The sequence below is a fragment of the Pan paniscus genome, chromosome 11 (genome assembly GCF_029289425.2).
Source record: "Pan paniscus chromosome 11, NHGRI_mPanPan1-v2.0_pri, whole genome shotgun sequence".
Lineage (NCBI taxonomy): Eukaryota > Metazoa > Chordata > Mammalia > Primates > Hominidae > Pan > Pan paniscus.
In genome coordinates this window covers 51,524,845-51,544,006 of record NC_073260.2, presented here as the reverse complement: position 1 = coordinate 51,544,006, position 19,162 = coordinate 51,524,845, and the positions used below count along the sequence as shown (strand labels likewise).

Sequence of the window (19,162 nt, the reverse complement as noted above, 5' to 3'; positions counted from 1 at the left end):
AATCTAACCTCATGTCTTTATTAAAAAAAAAAGGATCAGCCGGGCGCGGTGGCTCATGCCTGTAATCCCAGCACTTTGGGAGGCTGAGGCGGGAGGATCACGAGGTCAGGAGATCGAGACCACCCTGGCTAAGAAGGTGAAACCCCGTCTCTACTAAAAATACAAAAAAATTAACCGGGCATGGTGGCAGGTGCCTGTAGTCCCAGCTACTCGGGAGGCTGAGGCAGGAGAATGGCGTGAACCCGGGAGGCGGAGCTTGCAGTGAGCCGAGATGGCACCACTGCACTCCAGCCTGGGCGACAGAGCGAGACTCCATCTCAAAAAAAAAAAAAAAAAAAATCACATATCTCAATGTAAAAATATGAAATTTAATGAGAAATTCTTCAGGTCCTAGGACTTGATGAATAATTATTAGACATGACACCAGAAAAGCACAATCAATTATAAGAATTTATTAATTGGATGTTATCAAATTTTAAAACTTTTGCCCTGCATAAGAGCCTGTTAATAAAAAGACAGGGTAAAAACTGGAAGAAAAGTGCAAACCACACCTGATATAAACCATATCTGACAAGGAGCTCATATCTAGAATATTGTTTAAAGTTTTCAAAAGTCAACAACGACAACAAGAAAAAACAATCCAATTAGAAAATGGGCTAAAGGCATGAACAGATATTTCACTGAACAGGATATATTGATGGAAAATGACAAAATAAAATAACTTTTATCAGAGGAATGCCAGTCCTTTTAAATTATCAAGCCCAGAGAGACATTAAAATAAGACAGCAGGCCCGGCACGGTGGCTCACGCCTGTAATCCCAGCACTTTGGGAGGCCAAGGCGGGCGGATCACAAGGTCAGGAGAACAAGACCATCCTGGCTAACATGGTGAAACCCAGTCTCTACCAAAAATACAAAAAATTAGCCGGGCGTGGTAGCACATGCCTGTAGTCCCAGCTACTTGGGAGGCTGAGGCAGGAGAATGGCATGAACCCAGGAGGCACAGGTTGCAGTGAGCCAAGAGCGTGCCACTGCACTCCAGCCTGGGCAACAGAGTGAGACTCCATCTCAAAAAAAAAGGAAAACTGCATGTCCTGCACATGTACTCCGGAACTTAAAATAAATACATAAGTACATAAATATAATTTTTAAAAAATCTTAATTGTATGTGGGTAGGTCCCTTTGATTCAAAGTGAGATAGAAGGATGGGCGCAGTGGCTCATGCCTGTAATCCCAGCACTCTGGGAGGCAGAGGCGGGCAGATCACAAGGTCAGGAGATCGAGGCCATCCTGGCTAACACGGTGAAACCCCGTCTCTACTAAAAATACAAAAAGAAATTAGCAGGGCGTGGTGGTGGTGGGCACCTGTAGTCCCAGCTACTCAGGAGGCTGAGACAGGAGAATGGCTGGAACCCGGGAAGCGGAGCTTGCAGTGAGCCAAGATCACGCCACTGCACTCCAGCCTGGGCGACAGAGAGAGACTCCGTCTCAAAAAAATAAAAATAAAAAAAAAAAAAGGAAAGTGAGATAGAAATAATTTTTTAAAACTTACTATTCAAAATTTGCAAAACTAAATAAGAGTAAAAGAAATTTACATTTTGTCCCTGGATTCACAGAAGACAAAAACATTGTGTGGGAAAGCTGGAGTTGAGGACGAATGAGATTCTGAAAATAAAAATCCCTGGTACATAGCCAAAATTTCAGACTCAACTACAGATTTTCAAAGGCTATGAAATAGGTAACCTCAAGCCACCGACTCCAACAGATAAAAGGAACCAGGTAATATCTGTGTTCCAGGGAGAAAGAATAGAAAACTGGCTGAGTTCTATCACTGACAAAACTTAGTGCGAAGGAGGGATCTGGAAGGCGGGAGGGTGAAGGGATCCCCGGCTTGGAGGGTAGGGAGGGGCTGTGCTTCGGCCTCCCCCTCCTACTGCCCCTCCCCAACAAAGGAGCCCTTTGTGATGTGAAGCCCCAGCTCTGTGATGCAGGCCTGGGCCCCAGTCCCTAGCCTCCATGAGGATGCCCAGAGCTCAGTTGCTAGAAAGCAATGCGCCTATTCACATGGAGAATCTTCTCTTTCCTCTAAAATTACTTAGTGCCTCATCACTAAACACCCCCAGCTTCACACCATGGGTGTTGGATATCTTCCTCACCTTGGTGTTTGCCCTGGGGTTCTTCTTCCTATTACTCCCCTACTTCTCTTACCTCCGTTGTGACAACCCACCCTCACCATCGCCTAGGAAGAGAAAGGTAAGGAGCTCTCAGTCCAGACCCACAGAGCTTGATTCTCTTCTTTCTTTTTATTATTAGTTCCACCTTTCCAAATCCAGTGGAGACTTCTGCGATGGGAAGTCTCAGGAGAGACCAGAACAGCATGCTTCCAGGGAGAGGCAGGGGAGCCAGGGGTTGGTAGGGGTAGATCGTGTACTGGGATTTCCATCCTAAGCTCTCAGTCCATCTGTGGGGGAGCGCAGGAGGCATGAAGGCAAAATCAAACCCGTGGGCTCAGCGGCCAGGACCGGTCATGAGACGGGGGAGGTCTCTGGTCATGAGACGGGGGAGGTCTCTGGTCATGAGACGGGAGGTCTCTGTCTGAGGCCAGGCCCTGAGCCCTGGCTCATCAGTCCCTTCCTGGGGCAGGTGGCTCGGGACCCAGCCTCTTCTGTGTGGGGTGATATGGGGCCTGTGCTGGGCCCCCGAGGGCCTCCCACCGGGGCCTGGCATCTCCTCTGGTCTCCTGGCAAGCAGAATGCTACCTGACAGCTCAGTGGTGCCTGCGGGCCTGAGCCTGGGTGTTCCTGGAGCAGAGGAACAGGGACTGATGGCGTCCATGGTGGACCTCATATTGAAAATCCCTGTGTGTGTGTGCGTGTGTTTGTGTGTTATTTTTATTTATTTTATTCTCTGTGCAGGCTGCAGTGAAATGGAGCGATACTGGCTCAGTGCCACCTTTGCTTCCAGAGTTCAAGCTATTCTCCTGTCTTAGCATCCTGAGTAGCTGGGGATTACAGGTGCCCGCCACCACGCCTGGCTAATTTTTGTATTTTTAGTAGAGATGGGGTTTCACCATGGCCAGGCTGGTCTCAAACTCTTGACCTCAGGTGATCCACCTGCCTCGGCCTCCCAAAGTGCTTGGATTATAGGCGTGAGCCACCGCACCCGACCCCCTCTTCCTGTTTTTCTAAGAAAAGCAGTTTATCATCCATTTAAACAAGCGTGGGAGGAAGCACATAGAGCTCCCTGAGCAAGACAGACAGAGCCATGCGGTTCATGAATGCAGCGTGCTGCGGCTGGGCTGGGGGCAGAGAGGGAGAGCCGGTCCTAGCTTCTCGCCATTTCTTGTCTCCCAGCGTCATCTTGTCTCCCAGTGTCCAGTAGGGCGGAGGGGGAGGCCCAGAGGCAGGATGAAAAACCACAGTCTGAGAGGTAAGGCTCTGCCAGGGCACACTAGAGTTAATTTGATCTCATCTGTCTGGGAGGGAACTGACTCTGAAGAAGTCAGTTGAAGAAACCTGAGGTAGGGGCTCCTAGGAAGGAAATCAGAACCCTGGGTCCTTCTCAGATTCCGTGCCGGAATGAAGCCATGGTGGGCCGGGGACTGAGCGTTACCCAGCAGGGGGCAGTGTGTGTGTCCTGGGGAGACCAATGCCTGCCTGGATGCAGAGGGGGGTGAGGGGCCTCCCGCTCCCTGGGAACAGCTGTTCAACTCTGCTAAGGCTGATTCCTCTTTGAGACCACCCCAGTCCTTTCTCCCCACAAGGCAGTTGTGAGGACCATGGGGGTGGGGGGTCCGTGTGTGGAAGCCCTTTGTGAATGACAAAGCCCTGTCCTCTATGCCTTGCTATTACCGTCGGGGCCATGTGGCTTTGGACACAGATGGGTGGGTTCCAGGGTCTAATTCCCCATGGTCTTCCCTAAAGAAACATACACTCAGCCTCCTGTGAGATCCCAAGCCCCTCCCTCACTGCCCTAACCCGGTCTGATTTCCAGCTTGTAGAGAGTGCCCGAGAGGCCTGGAGGAGACTTGGGACCTGCTTTCACAACTGCAGAGGTGAGGCACTTCCCCTTCCCTGCATCCTTCCTGCCAGGGCTGGGACGTGACCCCAGGGCCACAGGCAGCCTGGAGCTGACCTGGGAAGGGGAGACCAGGGGGACAGAGGATGGGAGTAAAGCCCTGGGGCGAGGGGTAGCAGGAGAATTGGGTGGTCAGGGTGTGGCGTGGTGGAGGGGCTGTGGCCCAAGCTTCTGCCCTCCGAACCCATCTGCTCCTGGCTGCAGCTTGTGCCTCCTGTCTCCTGCAGCCTCCTGGGGCCACACCTTGCAAAAGGTGACTTTGGTCAGCTCTCTGGTCCAGACCCCCCAGGTGAGGTGGGCAAAAGAACACCTGATGGAGCCTCCCGGTCCTCTCATGAGCCTATGGAAGATGCTGCTCCCATTGTCTCCCCGTTAGCTTCACCGGATCCTCGAACCAAGCATCCTCAGGATCTGGCCCCCACCCCACCACCAGGCCCAATGACCACCTCAGTCTCCTCCCTAAGGGCCTCCCAGCCACCAGAACCTTCCCTTCTCCTAGAACGCCCCTCACCCGAGCCACCTGTACTTTTCCCTCACCCACCACACACCCCTGATCCTCTGGCCTGCTCTCCACCTCCTCCGAAAGGCTTCACTGCTCCTCCCCTGTGGGACTCCACTCTGTTAACACCATCTCACTGTGACTCAGTGGCACTTCCACTGGACACCGTCCCTCAAAGCTTGTCTCCACGTGAGGATTTGACGGCTTCTGTCCCAGCCATCTCAGGCCTTGGCGGCTCAAACAGTCAAGTTTCTGCCTTCTCCGGGTCGCAGGAGACTACCAAAACCTGGTGCGTCTTCAACTCGTCAGTCCAGCAAGATCATCTTTCTCGCCAAAGGGACACTACAATGTCCCCACTGCTTTTCCAGGCCCAGCCCCTGTCCCATCTGGGGCCTGAGTCCCAACCCTTTATTTCATCCACACCCCAATTCCGGCCCACATCTATGGCTCAGGCCGAGGCTCAGGCCCATCTTCAATCCTCTTTCCCAGTCCTATCTCCTGCTTTTCCATCCCCGATGAAGAACACTGGAGTAGCTTGCCCTGCGTCGCAGAATAAAGTGCAAGCTCTCTCCCTACCTGAAACTCAGCACCCTGAAAGGCCTTTGTTGAGGAAACAACTAGAAGGTGGGTTGGCTTTACCCTCTAGGGTCCAAAAATCTCAGGACGTCTTTAGTGTCTCCACTCCTAACCTTCCCCAGGAAAGACTGACATCCATTCTGCCTGAGAACTTTCCAGTCAGTCCTGAACTCTGGAGACAACTGGAGCAACACATGGGGCAACGTGGAAGGATCCAAGAGTCTCTGGATCTGATGCAGCTTCAGGATGAATTGCCAGGGACAAGTCAGGCCAAGGGCAAACCCAGGCCCTGGCAGTCCTCCACGTCCACAGGTGAAAGCAGCAAGGAGGCAGAGACGGTGAAGTTCCAGCTAGAGAGGGACCCATGCCCACATCTGGGGCAAATTCTGGGTGAGACCCCACAAAATCTATCCAGGGGCATGGAAAGCTTCCCAGGGAAGGTTCTGGGGGCGACCTCTGAGGAGTCAGAAAGGAACCTGAGGAAGCCCTTGAGGAGTGACTCAGGAAGTGATTTATTAAGACGCACAGAGAGGAATCATATAGAAAACATCCTGAAAGCCCACCTGGGCAGAAAGTTGGGCCAGACCAACGAGGGCTTGATTCCCGTGAGTGTGCGTCGATCCTGGCTTGCTGTCAACCAGGCTTTTCCCGTATCCAACACCCACATGAAAACCAGCAATCTAGCAGTCCCGAAAAGTAGGAAAGCCTGTGTGAACACAGCCCAGGTGCTTTCCTTCCTTGAGCCGTGTACTCAGCAGGTGCTGGGAGCCCATATTGTGAGGTTTTGGGCCAAACACAGGTGGGGTCTACCCCTCAGGGTCCTCAAGCCCATTCAGTGCTTTCAACTGGAAAAGGTTTCATCCTTGTCCCTTATACAGCTTGCTGGTCCCTCCTCAGACACCTGCGAATCTGGGGCTGGCTCAAAAGTTGAGGTGGCCACGTTCCTTGGAGAGCCACCAATGGCAAGTCTGAGAAAGCAGGTGCTGACCAAACCATCTGTTCACATGCCAGAGAGGCTTCAGGCCTCCTCACCTGCATGTAAGCAGTTCCAGAGGGCCCCGCGAGGGATCCCATCTTGGAATGATCATGGGTCCTTGAAGGCTCCTACAGCTGGACAGGAGGGCAGGTGGCCATCTAAGCCCCTCACATACAGCCTCACAGGCAGCACCCAGCAGAGCAGGAGCTTAGGAGCCCAATCTTCAAGGGCTGGAGAGACCAGGGAGGCAGTGCCACAACCCACAGTCCCCTTGGGAACCTGTATGAGAGCAAACCTCCAAGCCACAAGTGAGGATGTGCGTGGTTTCAAAGCTCCAGGCACCAGCAAAAGCTCTCTACTCCCTAGAATGTCTGTCTCCCAAGACCCAAGAAAGCTGTGTCTCATGGAGGAGCCTGTTAGTGAATTTGAGCCTGGAATGGCCACGAAGTCAGAGACCCAGCCTCAAGTTTCTGCCGCTGTTGTGCTCCTTCCAGATGGGCAAGCATCTGTTGTGCCCCATGCTTCAGAGAATTTGGCTTCTCAAGTGCCCCAGGGCCATCTCCAGAGCATGCCTACTGGGAACATGCAGGCTTCCCAGGAGCTATGTGACCTCATGTCAGCCAGAAGGAGTAACGTGGGGCACAAGGAGCCCAGGAACCCAAACTGTCAAGGCTCATGCAAGAGCCAAAGCCCAATGTTTCCCCCTACTCACAAGAGGGAGAACTCTAGGAAGCCCAACTTAGAAAAACATGAAGAAATGTTTCAAGGATTGAGGAGTCCTCAACTTACCCCAGGCAGGAAAACAGAAGACACCCGTCAGAATGAAGGCGTCCAGCTACTGCCATCAAAGAAACAGCCTCCTTCAATAAGCCACTTTGGAGAAAACATCAAGCAATTTTTTCAGAGGATTTTTTCAAAGAAAGAAAGGAAGCCAGCACCAGTCACTGCTGAGAGCCAAAAAACAGTAAAAAACAGATCATGCGTGTACGGCAGCAGTGCTGAAGCTGAGAGGCTCACGACAGCAGTTGGACAGATACTGGAGGAGAAAATGTCACTTTGCCATGCGTGCCATGCCTCGAAGGTAAATCAGCAAAGACAGCAGTTTCAAGCCCCAGTCTGTGGGTTTCCCTGCAACCACAGACACCCGTTCTACTCAGAACACAGCAGAATGCTGAGCTATGCAGCCAGCAGTCAACAAGCCACTCTCAAGAACCAGACTCGTCCCAACAGAGACAGACAAATCAGAGATCAGCAGCCCTTGAAAAGTGTCCGGTGCAACAATGAGCAATGGGGCCTGCGACATCCCCAACTCTTGCTCCCCAAGAAAGCTGTATCCCAGTCAGTCCCCCTCAGCACCGGCTGAAGACACCCGGTGCCTCCAGCCACCATCACCACTGCCCAAGGCACTGTCTTTTTCAGGGAGGTGTCTAATTTGGTCAGTCACAAATTCCTTTTTAGCCTTCCCTAGAGAAAAACAAGTCCCCAAGAAAAAATTCACCCTATGTAGAGAAAAAGTATTTTCTCTCATGTTAGTACACGCAGAACATTTAATATTCCACAATATATATGGTTTTTTATTCATAAGAGGGTGATGGCTTTTATTTGTGCTGTGCTTGGTGTGGGCTTGGTTTCTAGAAGCGACAGGACGTGGAGGGAGGCTGACAGCGGTGCTGTAAGCCCACCTTCATCCTGAGTTCCTTCACTGAACCTTATGTTTCCGTAATACCATCTTTACACAAACAACAAAAAATTCTAAAAACAAGATGAGAAAAACCTATGAAGATCCCACTCTGAAATAAGGTTCAACCCATCTTTCCACTACTTACTGTCCACCTCAAACTTTATGCAACTATAGGGAGAAGGTTTGCAGAGATGTCACAGGGCTGAACATCTCCATGCAGGCTCCAGGAAGCGCCACAGCCGAATAACTTCATGTGTCACAAAATAGTGGAAGTTTGGGTGGGAGAGTGCTGGACCCTGAGTTCAGAAGTGGGAGAAGTCTTGACCCTGGGTATCCTGGTGAAGAATAGATAATGTCTGCCCTGGGAAGCCCCTTCTCTCCCTGACAAAGGCTGGGATGGAGATAGGCCCTCTTTGCTCAGCCAACATGCGAAGCACAGAGTCCCCATCCCACTGCCTCTCCCTTTCTCGCACTCTGGAGTGGTGGTGGGGATAGACCTTCCAGCTCTGTGCATGTGTAGGTGGGGGACGGGGGGCTGGGGGGATGGCCTTCATGGAGGCTGCTGAGGGCGGCGAACTCCCCTGCCCCAGATGAGTGAATGACCCTGCTAGGAAGTCAGAGCCTGCAAGGGCTGTGGGGGTATCAGGTGGAGTGGGCTCCAGGTACACCCTCAGTGCACTGGGCAGGTCTCAGGCCAGGCTCTCTGGACCCCACCTGGGTGATGTGGTCACTCCCTGGGGGACTGCAGTCAGGCCCCGGCCACCCACCCTGGGCAGCACCGTCCCATCGCAGGACTGGACTTTCTGAGTCCTGAGACAGGACGGTGCTGCTCAGGCCTGACAGACTGGGAGGAACTGTTAAGTCCTCCATCTCTAGACCAGCCTCCCACACAGCACGGACAGTCTCTTACCTTTACCCTCAGGAATGATCCTTCTCACTCTAAGGCAACCAAGGCAGAGCTGAGGACCTGTGCCAGGCTGGGAGTCAGTCCCCTCCCTAAATGGGCCTGAGGGAAGCACCATCCCTGTCCCAATCCGCCGCAAGTTTCTGCCCAGGAGACACATAGGGAAGGGAGGACGGGGCCTCCCTGCTGGCTGACACTGGAAACGCGGGACCTGGAAGAAGAGGGAGCGCAGGGCTGGCAGGGGATGCTCCAGGCCCATGGAGAGCTCGGGCTGCACCATGGGGCTGCCCCTCCTGGGCTGGAGGCTGTGCCCTCTGCAGGATCTGAGAAAGTCCAGTCCTGAGATGGGACAGCACTGCCCAGGGTGGGTGGCTGGGGCCCAACGGAAGTCCCCCAGGGAGTGACCGCATCACTCGGCCAGGGTGCAGGGAGCCTGGGCTGAGACCTGCCCAGTGCACTGAGGGTGCAACTGGAGCCCACCCCACCTGACACCCCCACAGCACTGACAGGATCTGACCTCCCAGCATGTACCTGCCTCTCCCTGCACCCCAGCTGCCCACCCTGCCTGTTCCCTGGCTTCCTCCATCCCGTGCAGCCCATAGACTGTGACCATCTCACCGGCCACTCTGGTCCTTCCTTTGCCTTTGTCCTGTCAAAATCTCTGAGCAAGATCTCCCAGGTCCATCCAAACACCTGCTTTGTCCACTTTTGACTGGGCTTTTGGGCACCACTGGCCCATCCGAGCTGTCCGTAGGGCCTTTGATAACGTGCATTACACCTGGCATCTCCCAGCAGTGCTCAGCAGCCCCCGCACCAGGTCCCTGCTGACCAGATCCCGCACATCAGGTCCTCCCTGACCACACCCTCACTGATTAGAACCCCATGACCATGCCCCACTAACCAGGCCCTGCTGCCAGGCCCACAGTGACCAGGACCCTACTGACTGACCAGGACCTTACACACCAGGGCCTCACTGACCAGGTCCTTACTGACAAGGCCTCATTGATCAGGTTCCACCGATCATGACCCCATTGCCTGGCCCCACAGATGAGGTCCTACTGACTAAGCCTCCGGGGAACAGGCTGCCACTGACCAGGCCCCTATTAAGCAGGCCCAAGGTGACCAGATACTTCTGACTATGACCCTAGTGAGTAGGCCCCACTGAATGGGCACCCACTGCTCAGATCCCTGCTGACCAGGTCACCCACAGACCAGTGCTACAAAAGCCACCACTGACCACGCTCTCTCTGAACAGGCCCCCACTGATTAGGTTCCACTGACCAGGCTGCCCTGATCAGGGCCCCACTGACAAGGGCCTCACTGATGAGGACATGGCCACCAGGCCCTGCTGACTAGGTCCCATGTGACCAGGCCTCCACTGAATAGCACCCATTGACCTGGTCACCAGTGACCCAGCTCATGCTGACAAGGCCACCACTAAGCCCCAGCTGACCAGGTCTCCACTGACAAAGTCCTGCAGCCTAGTTTTACACTGACCAGACACCAAACAAGTGGCTGCCACTAGGTCCCCACTCACCAAGACGCCCACTACTAGATCCCCCTAATGAGACCCTCTCTAAGCAGACCCCTGCTGACCATGCCCCCAATAAATAGGCCTCACTGACCAAGTCCCAACTGACTAGGTCCACTGACGAGGCCCACACTCATCAGGGCCCTCCTAACTATACCAGAAGACCAAGCGACAATGAGATATTTCATATGGCAGGAGTAGGAGCAAGACAGAGAGAGGAAGGAGGTGCTACATCCTGTTATACAACCAGATCTCATGAGAACCCACTATCAGGAGATCAGCATCAAGAAGATTAACCATTGGTGAAGGAACCACCACCCATACCACCACCCACTGTTTCCAGGCAGAAGCCTCCTGCAGAGGCAGAGCCTCTTGGGAAACTTCCACTATGGCAGTGCAGAAGGAAAATATGGGCTTGGAGCCCCCACACAGGAGGCCACCATCCTCCAGACCCCAGATTCATAAGCCCACCAACAGCTCACACCCTCAGTATGGAAAGGCTACAGGCACTCCACACCAGCCCAGCCCATGGGAGCAGCCATGGGGGCTGAAGCCTGCAAAGCCACAGGTTCACTGTCCTAGTAGAGGTTTTCCACAAACCTCTGCCTCTACAGCAGACTACTCCCTCTTCCTACTACCCCCCACCCTCCCACCACCCTACTGCCAACCTACTCTCCACCCTACCCACCCCTTTTCCTTCCAACCCCAACCCCCTCTTGCCATGATTAAATCACCTCCCACCAGGTCCCACCTCCAACATTAAGAAGTACAATTCACATGAGTTTTGTAAATAAACACAGCCAAACCATATTATTCTGACCCTGATACCCCCGAATCTCATGTCCTTCTCACAGAGCAAAATACATTCATGCCTTTTCAAAAGTTTCTTTCCAAATGTCTTAACGCATTCCAGCATTAACTCAAAAGTAAAAAGTTCAACATCTCATCTGAGACAAGTCTACAGTCCCTTTTGCCTATGAGTCCCTGAATTTAAAAGGATGTTCTTTTCTTTCAGGGTACAATGATGGTAAAGGCATTGGATAAGCTTTCCCAACCGAAAGGGAAGAAATTTCCCAGGAAAAAAACACAAATAGGACCACAGGCCCAATGCAAGTCCAAAACCCAGGAGGCCAGTATCCATTCAATCTCACAGCTCCAAAATCATGAAGAAAACTCACTATCATAAGCACAGCAATAAGGAGGTGGTGTTTAATCATTTGTGAAGGATCCACCCCTGACCACCACTTTTCACCCCTCACCCCCACCATAATCCCCTCATTCTCCCTACCCCCACCTTCCAACCCCCACTCTCCACCATGATTAAATCACCCACCACCAGGCCCCACCTTTAACTTTATTATTCTGTCCCTGGCTCCCAAATCTCATGTCCTTCTCACATTGCAAAATACAATGATGCCTTCTCTACAGCCCCTCCAAATCTTATATCATTCCAGCATTTATACAAATGTCCAAAGCTTAAAGTCTCATCTGACACAAGGCTACAGTCCCTTAGGTGCATGAGCCTCTGAACAATACAGCAAGTTAACTACTTCCAAGGTACAATGCTTGTGCAGGCAATGTTACGTAAGCATTCTCAGCCGAAAGGAAGAATTTTGCCAGAAAGAACAAAACACAGGACTTACAGGCCCCATGAAACTCCAAACCCAGAAGGCTAGTCATTCAATCCTACAGTTCCGAAATCATCCTTTCTGAAACCTTGTCCCACATCCAGGACACAGGGACATGAGGGCTGGGCTCTGAAGGCCCTGGGCTGCTCTGCACCTTTGGTTTTGCAGGGTTTATGCCCCACGGCTGCACTCATGGGCTGGGCGGGTTTTGAGTGCCTGTAGTTTTTCCCGACTGATGGTACAAGCTATTGGTCGGTCTACGAATCTGGGGTCTGCATGATGGTGGCCTCCAGTGTGGGGGCTCCAACCCCATATTTTCCTTCTGCACTGCCCTAGTAGAGGTTTCTTATGAGGCTCTGCCTTTTTGGGATGCTTTTTTCTGGTCACCCAGGCATTTCCATACAGCTTCCAAAGTCTACAGAGAGGCTTCCAAGCCTCTAGTCTCAAGATCCATCCACCCAGTGGCTTAACACTATGAGGAAGTTACCAAGGCTTCTAGCCTGCACTCTCTGAAGCAGTGACCCAAGCCGCATCTGTGCATTTTCAGCCATGGCTGGAGCTGGCACTGCAGGGATGCAGGCAGCAGTGCCCTGAGGCTACACATAGAGGGGGGGTCATGGGACTGGCCCAGGAAACCATTCTTCTCTCCTAGGCCCCAGGGCCTGTGACAGGAAGGGCTGCTGCAAAGTTCTATGAAATGCCTTCAAGGCCTTTTCCCTATTGTCTTGGCTATTAGCACTGGGCTCCTTTTTATGCAAATTTCTGAAGCCTTCCTGAATTTTCTCCCTGAAAATCAGATTTTCTTTTTGACCACTTGGCCAGGCTGCAAATTTTCCAAACTTCTGAGTTCTGTTTCTTATTTAATGTAAGAGTTGGGACTTGTTTAATGTAAGTCCCATCCAGAGGTCATTTCCTCAGTCACACATCAGAGCACAGGCTGTTCGATGCAGACAGGACACCTCTTGAGCTTTGCTTCCTAGAAGTTCATTCCACCAAATATGTACTAAGTCATCACCCTCAAGTTTAAAGTTTCACAGATCTCCAGGGCAGGGTCACCGTGCCACCACATTCCTTGCTACAGCAAAACAAAGGTAACCTTGGCTTCTGTTCCCAATAAGTTCCTCATTTTTATCTGAGACCTTCTAAGTCTGGCTTTCACTGACCATTTTCCTGTCAGCCTTCTGATCACAAGTATTTAACAATTCTTTACAAAGATCCAAACTTTTCCTCATTTTCCTGTCTTCAAAGCCCTTCAAACTCTCCCAACCTCTGTCTGCTACCCCCTTCTGAACCTGCTTCTACTTTATCAGCTATCTTGTCGCAGCCTGGCAATGTCGTAAAGGAAGGCAAGTCCATTTTCAGGGGGAAAATTCAAGGCTTCAGATACTTGAATGAAAAGAAGCTGAGTGCTGATTGCCAAGACAACAGGGAAAAGGCCTTGAAGACATTTCATACATCCACTTTCCAGTACTAATTTTCTCTATGATCATAAAGAATCTCATGATTCTGCAGGCTGTAAGGAAACATAGTGGCTTCTGAATCTGGGAGGACTCAGGAAGCCACCCAATCATATCAGAATGTCAAGGGGCAATGAGATGATTCATGTGGCAGGAGTAGGAGCAAGACAGAGAGAGGAAAGAGGTGCCACACCCTATTATACAACCAGATCTCATGGGAACTATCACAAGCTCAGCATCAGAAAGATGGTGCTTAACCATTGGTGAAGGATTCGCCCCCCACCCCCAACTCCCACTGTTTCCAGGCAGAAGCCTGATGCAGAGGCAGAGCCTCTTGGAAAACCTCTCCTAGGGAAGTGCGGAAGGAAAATATGGGCTTGGAGCTCCCACACAGGATACCATCATCCTCCAGACCCCAGTCATAGACCCACCAACAGCTCCCACCCTCTGCATGGAAAAGCTACAGGCACTCAACACCAGCCCAGCCATGAGAGCAGCAAAGCCACAGGTGCACTGCCCTAGTAGAGGTTTTCCATGAGCCTCTACCTGTGCAGCAGGCTACTCCCCCTTCCTACTACCCACCTCACTCCCACCACCCTACAGCCAGCCTACTCCTCCCCACCCCTTTCTCCTTACACCCCCACCCACCTCCCATCCATGATTAAATCACCTCCCACCAGGCTTCACAACCAAAATTCAGGATTACAATTCCACATGAGTTTTTCTAGCAAAACACAGCCAAACCATATTATTCCGACCTTGACCCTTCCGAATCTCATGTCCTTCTCACAGGGTAAAACACAATCATGCCTTTTCAAAAGTTTCCAAAAGCCTTAACTCATTCCAGCATTAACTCAACTATAAAAAGTTCAAAGTCTCATCTGAGACAAGGCTACAGTATCTTCTACCTATGAGTCCCTGAAGTTAAAATGGAGTTCTTTTCTTTCAAGGTACAATGATGGTACAGGCATTGGGTAAGCTTTCTTAATCCAAAGGGAAGAAATTTCCCAGAAAAATAACACAAATGGGACCACAGGCCCAATGCACATCCAAAACCCAGCAGACCAGTATTCAATCTCACAGCTACAAAATTATGAAGAGAACTATCAGAAGGACAGCATTAAGGAGATGGTGTTTAATTACTTGTGAAGGATCTACCCCCACCCCCCCTGCCTTTCACCCCCAACCCCACCATAATTCCCCCCAATTCTCCTCACCACCCCCACCTTCCAACCTCCACTCTCCACCATGATTAAATCACCTTCCACCAGCCCCTACCACCTTTAACATTTCCCATTACAATTTCACATCAGTGGGACACAGAGCCAAGTCATATTATTCTGTCCCTGCCCATGCAAATCTCGTATGTCTTTCTCACATTGCAAAATACAATGATGACTTCCCTACAGTCCCCCAAATCTTAACTCATTCCAGCAAATGTCCAAAGCCCAAAGTTTTATCTGGGACAAGGATACAGTCCCTTCTGCCCATGAGCCTCTGAATTATAAAGCAAGTTAACTACTTCCAAGGTACAAGGATTGTACAGGCAATGGGTAAGCATTCCCAGCCAATAGAAGAAAAATTGCCTGAAAGAAAAACAAACACTGATGGGACTCATAGGATACATGAACATCCAAAACCCAGCAGGCCAGTCATTCAATCCTACAGCTCCAAAATCATCCTTTTGGAATCCTTGTCCCCAGCCATCTGGGGCTGTAGGGCAGCTGGCCGCAAGCTGCCCTGGCTTCTTCCATGTTGTGCTCATCACTACCCACCAAGGGAGGTCAGATGCAGGCATCAAGCAGGGCGGTTGTCTCTGGACCTGCATCTTGGTTATCATGGAGCCAAACTGGGCCTGGTGACAGGGCCATGATGGGGTTGTTCTGGTGGTCCTGTGGGTGTCCAGAGGAGATGCAGAATGGAATTGCTACCAGGATGAATCAGATGACTGTCAACACAGAACAGGCACCTGCTGAGTGCTCAGGATTTACCCTCAGTAGCTGCCCAGAGGCCAAAACCATCCACCTGATAGCGACTGTCCCTAAGCCAGGACGAAGAGAAGAGAGCAGGTTCCACTCACCTAAGTCTGATCAGTGAGCTGTGCTGAGATGTGCCTCTCACCTAGAAAATGGCCCTTCATGCAGAGCCACTCACAGACACTGCTGTGTGTCTCTAACTGCTCCACAACACATAGGCAATGGGGGCTCAGCAACAGTGACATCGTGGGGTGACACAACACACCACAACGGGAGCCTGCTTGGGTCAAGAGGGCCCAGAATCAGTGTCCTCTATCCCCTGAACTCACATGTGTGCATGCAATGTGTTTGTGCATGCATGTGTCTATGTGCATATGGGTGTATTTGTCTTGCTTCTCTGGCCTGGCCTAGCTGCTCCACTCACAGGTGCACCCAGGTCCTCATCACTATCACCACCAGGGCCCAGGGCCAGGATTAGAGAATCCACAGGTGCTCCCCAATCTCTGCCCTCCCCACCGAGTGTGGTCCTGGGGATGCAGACAGAGGAGGGGCGCCGAGCAGAGTAGAGCGGGCTGGCACCCTCTCTAGGTGGAACCCAGGTTGTGGGTAAAGTTGGAGGTCTGCCAAGCAGTGCTGGATTCAACACATCTTCTCACATTCTCTTTCCAGCAACGCTCCAGGGTGCCCTGACTCACCTTCCTACACATGGAAGCAAGGAGGCTCCACAAACCCCCTGCCTAAGGTCACACAGCGGCCAACTGGCCAGGTTCCTACTGACCAGGCGCCCCCCAAACCAGGTCCCCACTGACAAGGCCCCTAATGACCTCTCCTCCATTGACCAGGTCCCACTGACCAAGTCCCCACTGGCCATGTCTCCATAACCTGGAAGAGGCCCCTATTAATAGGCCTCACGGACCAGACCCCACTGACTGGGTTCCCACTGACAAGACCACAATTTACCAGGTTGCCGCTCACCTCACCCCTACTGAACAATTCTCCATGGATCAGTCCCCAGCTGACTGAGCCCCCTCTGACCAGGCCCTCACTGACCAGGCTCCAAGCCACTAAGGCCCCACACTGACCAGACCCCTAATATACTGAATAGACCCCACCGACCAGTTTTTTATTATTTGTGTTCCAACCGATCAGACCCCACTAATAAGGCCACCACTGACCAGGTCCCCACTGACTAGGCTTCCAATGACTAGGTCACCAGATCCCCACTGGTGAGGCCTTCACTGAGGAGGCCACCCCCTAGCCAGGTCCCTGCTGATGTGGTCCCAACTGACCAGGTCCTGATGGCTAGGTCATCTCTGACCATGATCCACTGACGAGGCCCCTGTGCAGCGGTGCTCAACGTCTCATTATAATGCCCCAATCAGCCCACAGACCCTCCCTCCCTGCATGTGTGCCCAGAGATCAGGCCCTGGGGGGTTTCTTGGGCCCCAAGGCCTCTCCTCCAAGACACAGGAAGGGACAGTCCACCTCAGGCTCCAGGTACCCAGCTTCACACTCGCCCCCCAAGGCCCTCTGGGCCCATCTCAAAGGAGACAATGAGGTGGCCTGGCACTGCCTGGACATGCCATCTACCCTATTCCTGAGTGTCAGAGTGGGAGAAGGGAGGGACATTTGGCAGACGAGACACCCTGTGCTGCTGGGTCTCCCAGGGCCCTTCCCACAGAGCCCCGATCTAGAGACACAGCACAGAGGCTGCAGACAAATTAATCCAGAACCCTCGAGTCTGAGCCAGGGACCACATGAGGACTGTCCCCAGACAGCCAGAAGGCCCTTTGCTAATTTCTTGGTACCTCAGTGGATGCAGCAACAGTTCTTCTGTTGGGGACTAGCAGGTGTGTCCTGGGGAGGGCTCACCTGTGCTTCTTCAGTGGTTCCAACTCTGCTTCTAAGAAAAATTACTCATTCTAGGGCTGGAACAGAGAAAATACAAGATTATTTTGGAACATCTTGTGCCAGAAAGTAAAAAAGTGCTGACAAGAGTAACAGAGACAAATCAAAAAGACATAAAGTCAGACATAAAGAAATGTCTACCACTGGCCTAATCTTGGAGAATTGGAGCACCAGAATCATGAGCTTTCCCTTCTCCTTTATTTATTGGTTTTATTTCTCCATGTAGAACAAACAAGAGAATATGAAAATAATCATCTGGCAACCATCACAGTAATACTTGTTCAAAGACAGGACATCAATGAAATACTAAATCTAGTGGGTTTTTAGGAGTAACCAGATATTTACAGAGCCTCAAAGTATCTCCACACAAAATACGGTTGAACTACAAAAAGAAATTCATAACATTAGTATGGACAAACCTGGCAGGTACTCCTTAAGTCTCCTACTATATATAGTAATAAAACCTGTAAAATGCAAAGAAGCCTTCGATGACCTTTACTAAAGTATCAAGGATGATTTGATTGTTTGGCTGTTTAAACAGCTGACATTTGGGCAATTTGAGTATGTCAAACTCCATAATACTGGTGTTCATTTGCAAGATCCACTTAAAACTTAAGGGGGCTAAAAATTTATGTTAGTAGATACTGAACATAGTATCTACTAACCCAATAATGAAAAGGAATGCCATTTGCTATTTACACTTTATTACTAAAATAAACCATTTAAAATACCATAATAAATTTTCATCATACATATGATATGAAAATATTCTACTTTAGTAATGAGAAGCAATTAAAATTTCATGTAAATAGCCCAGTAATAGTTTTATGATCTTTTAAATCACACAACTTTTCCTTAAGATTTTATGGTTAAATATTCTCTTTATTAGATGTGGCTTACCAGTGGATTCTAGAGAAGAAAGCAGATGGCAGCAAGTGCCCAACACAGCAAAAGCTGGAAAGAAAAAGAAAGGATTATGTTCTTTACCCAAAACATTTCAGTTAACTAAGTGTGAGTTTAAAATCTAAAGAGTTGAGAACGTTATCAGAGTTAAAAAGAATGAGAAATATGTACGTACAATTACAATACAAAATCACTATTAAATAATTAACGCATGGCATTAATTCTAATTGTGGTTAAATATCACAGCTTTTCCATTCTTTATTCATGTACTCAACACCCACGTGCTAAGGCACTAGAATCAGTACTGGAATTACAATATGAAGATGGCATGGTCCACCTCTCAACAGTCCTATGCGATAACCTAAAACAACAGACAGGCAGGCAATGTCCGTATAGAGTCATAGACACTATGACAGGTATAAAGCAGGGCACTACTGGAAAACACAGAAGGGACATCTATCCCACTTTTGTGTCAATATCATGGGCTTTGTGGAGGAGATAAATGGGTTGATACTTGAAGGACAAGGAAAAGCTTGCCAGATAGATGAGGCGAAGGCAAAGAGCCTGAGGTGAGGAAGAGCCCTACAGAGTTCTACTCCGCCCACTTTGGTGCTAGAGCAAAGGGCAGAGTGCGGTAAGCGGCGAGACATAAGGCTGAGTAACCTGACAAGAATTACATTGACACAGGTGTTTTTATTTCATGGTGAAAATTTTGGAACTTTTCCTGAGAACAGATGTAAGCCAATGGCACAGTAAATGACAGGAGATTTAAAATGTCACCTGTCAAGCGACTGCTTATGAAGGGTTTTTCCTCAACTAAGTATTTCTAAATGAGTCTGAGGTCTGTTGGCCTTCAATCTCTACCAAAACCCAGAGAACTTGATGATGACTTTGTTTTCAGAGAATCCTTTCAACATGCTGGCTGACAGTTCCATGAGGATGGCAAAAGTGAAGAAATTGTAGAGCCAGTAAAAAAGAGATGGATACACTTCTTGGGAATTTTTTAAGCTATCGGACATGAGGAATTAACGGTACATGAGTATACTC

At 50.5% G+C, this 19,162-nt stretch overlaps 1 protein-coding gene across 2 annotated transcripts; it reads left to right on the top strand.

The window, feature by feature from the left end:
• Positions 1 to 598: 598 nt before the first annotated feature.
• On the top strand, positions 599 to 7,864 carry LOC100980191 (putative spermatogenesis-associated protein 31C2). Of its 2 annotated transcripts, none has more exons than XM_008975733.4 (4): positions 599 to 2,252; positions 3,353 to 3,428; positions 3,993 to 4,053; positions 4,304 to 7,864. In XM_008975733.4, exons 1-4 carry the CDS (start codon positions 2,016 to 2,018, stop codon positions 7,488 to 7,490), a joined length of 3,561 nt encoding a protein of 1,186 aa, XP_008973981.2. In that variant the 5' UTR covers positions 599 to 2,015; the 3' UTR covers positions 7,491 to 7,864. The 2 variants fall into 2 exon arrangements, with proteins under 2 accessions (XP_008973981.2, XP_054947797.1); XM_055091822.1 differs by having other exon boundaries at positions 3,371 to 3,428; positions 4,304 to 7,709.
• Positions 7,865 to 19,162: the final 11,298 nt, after the last annotated feature.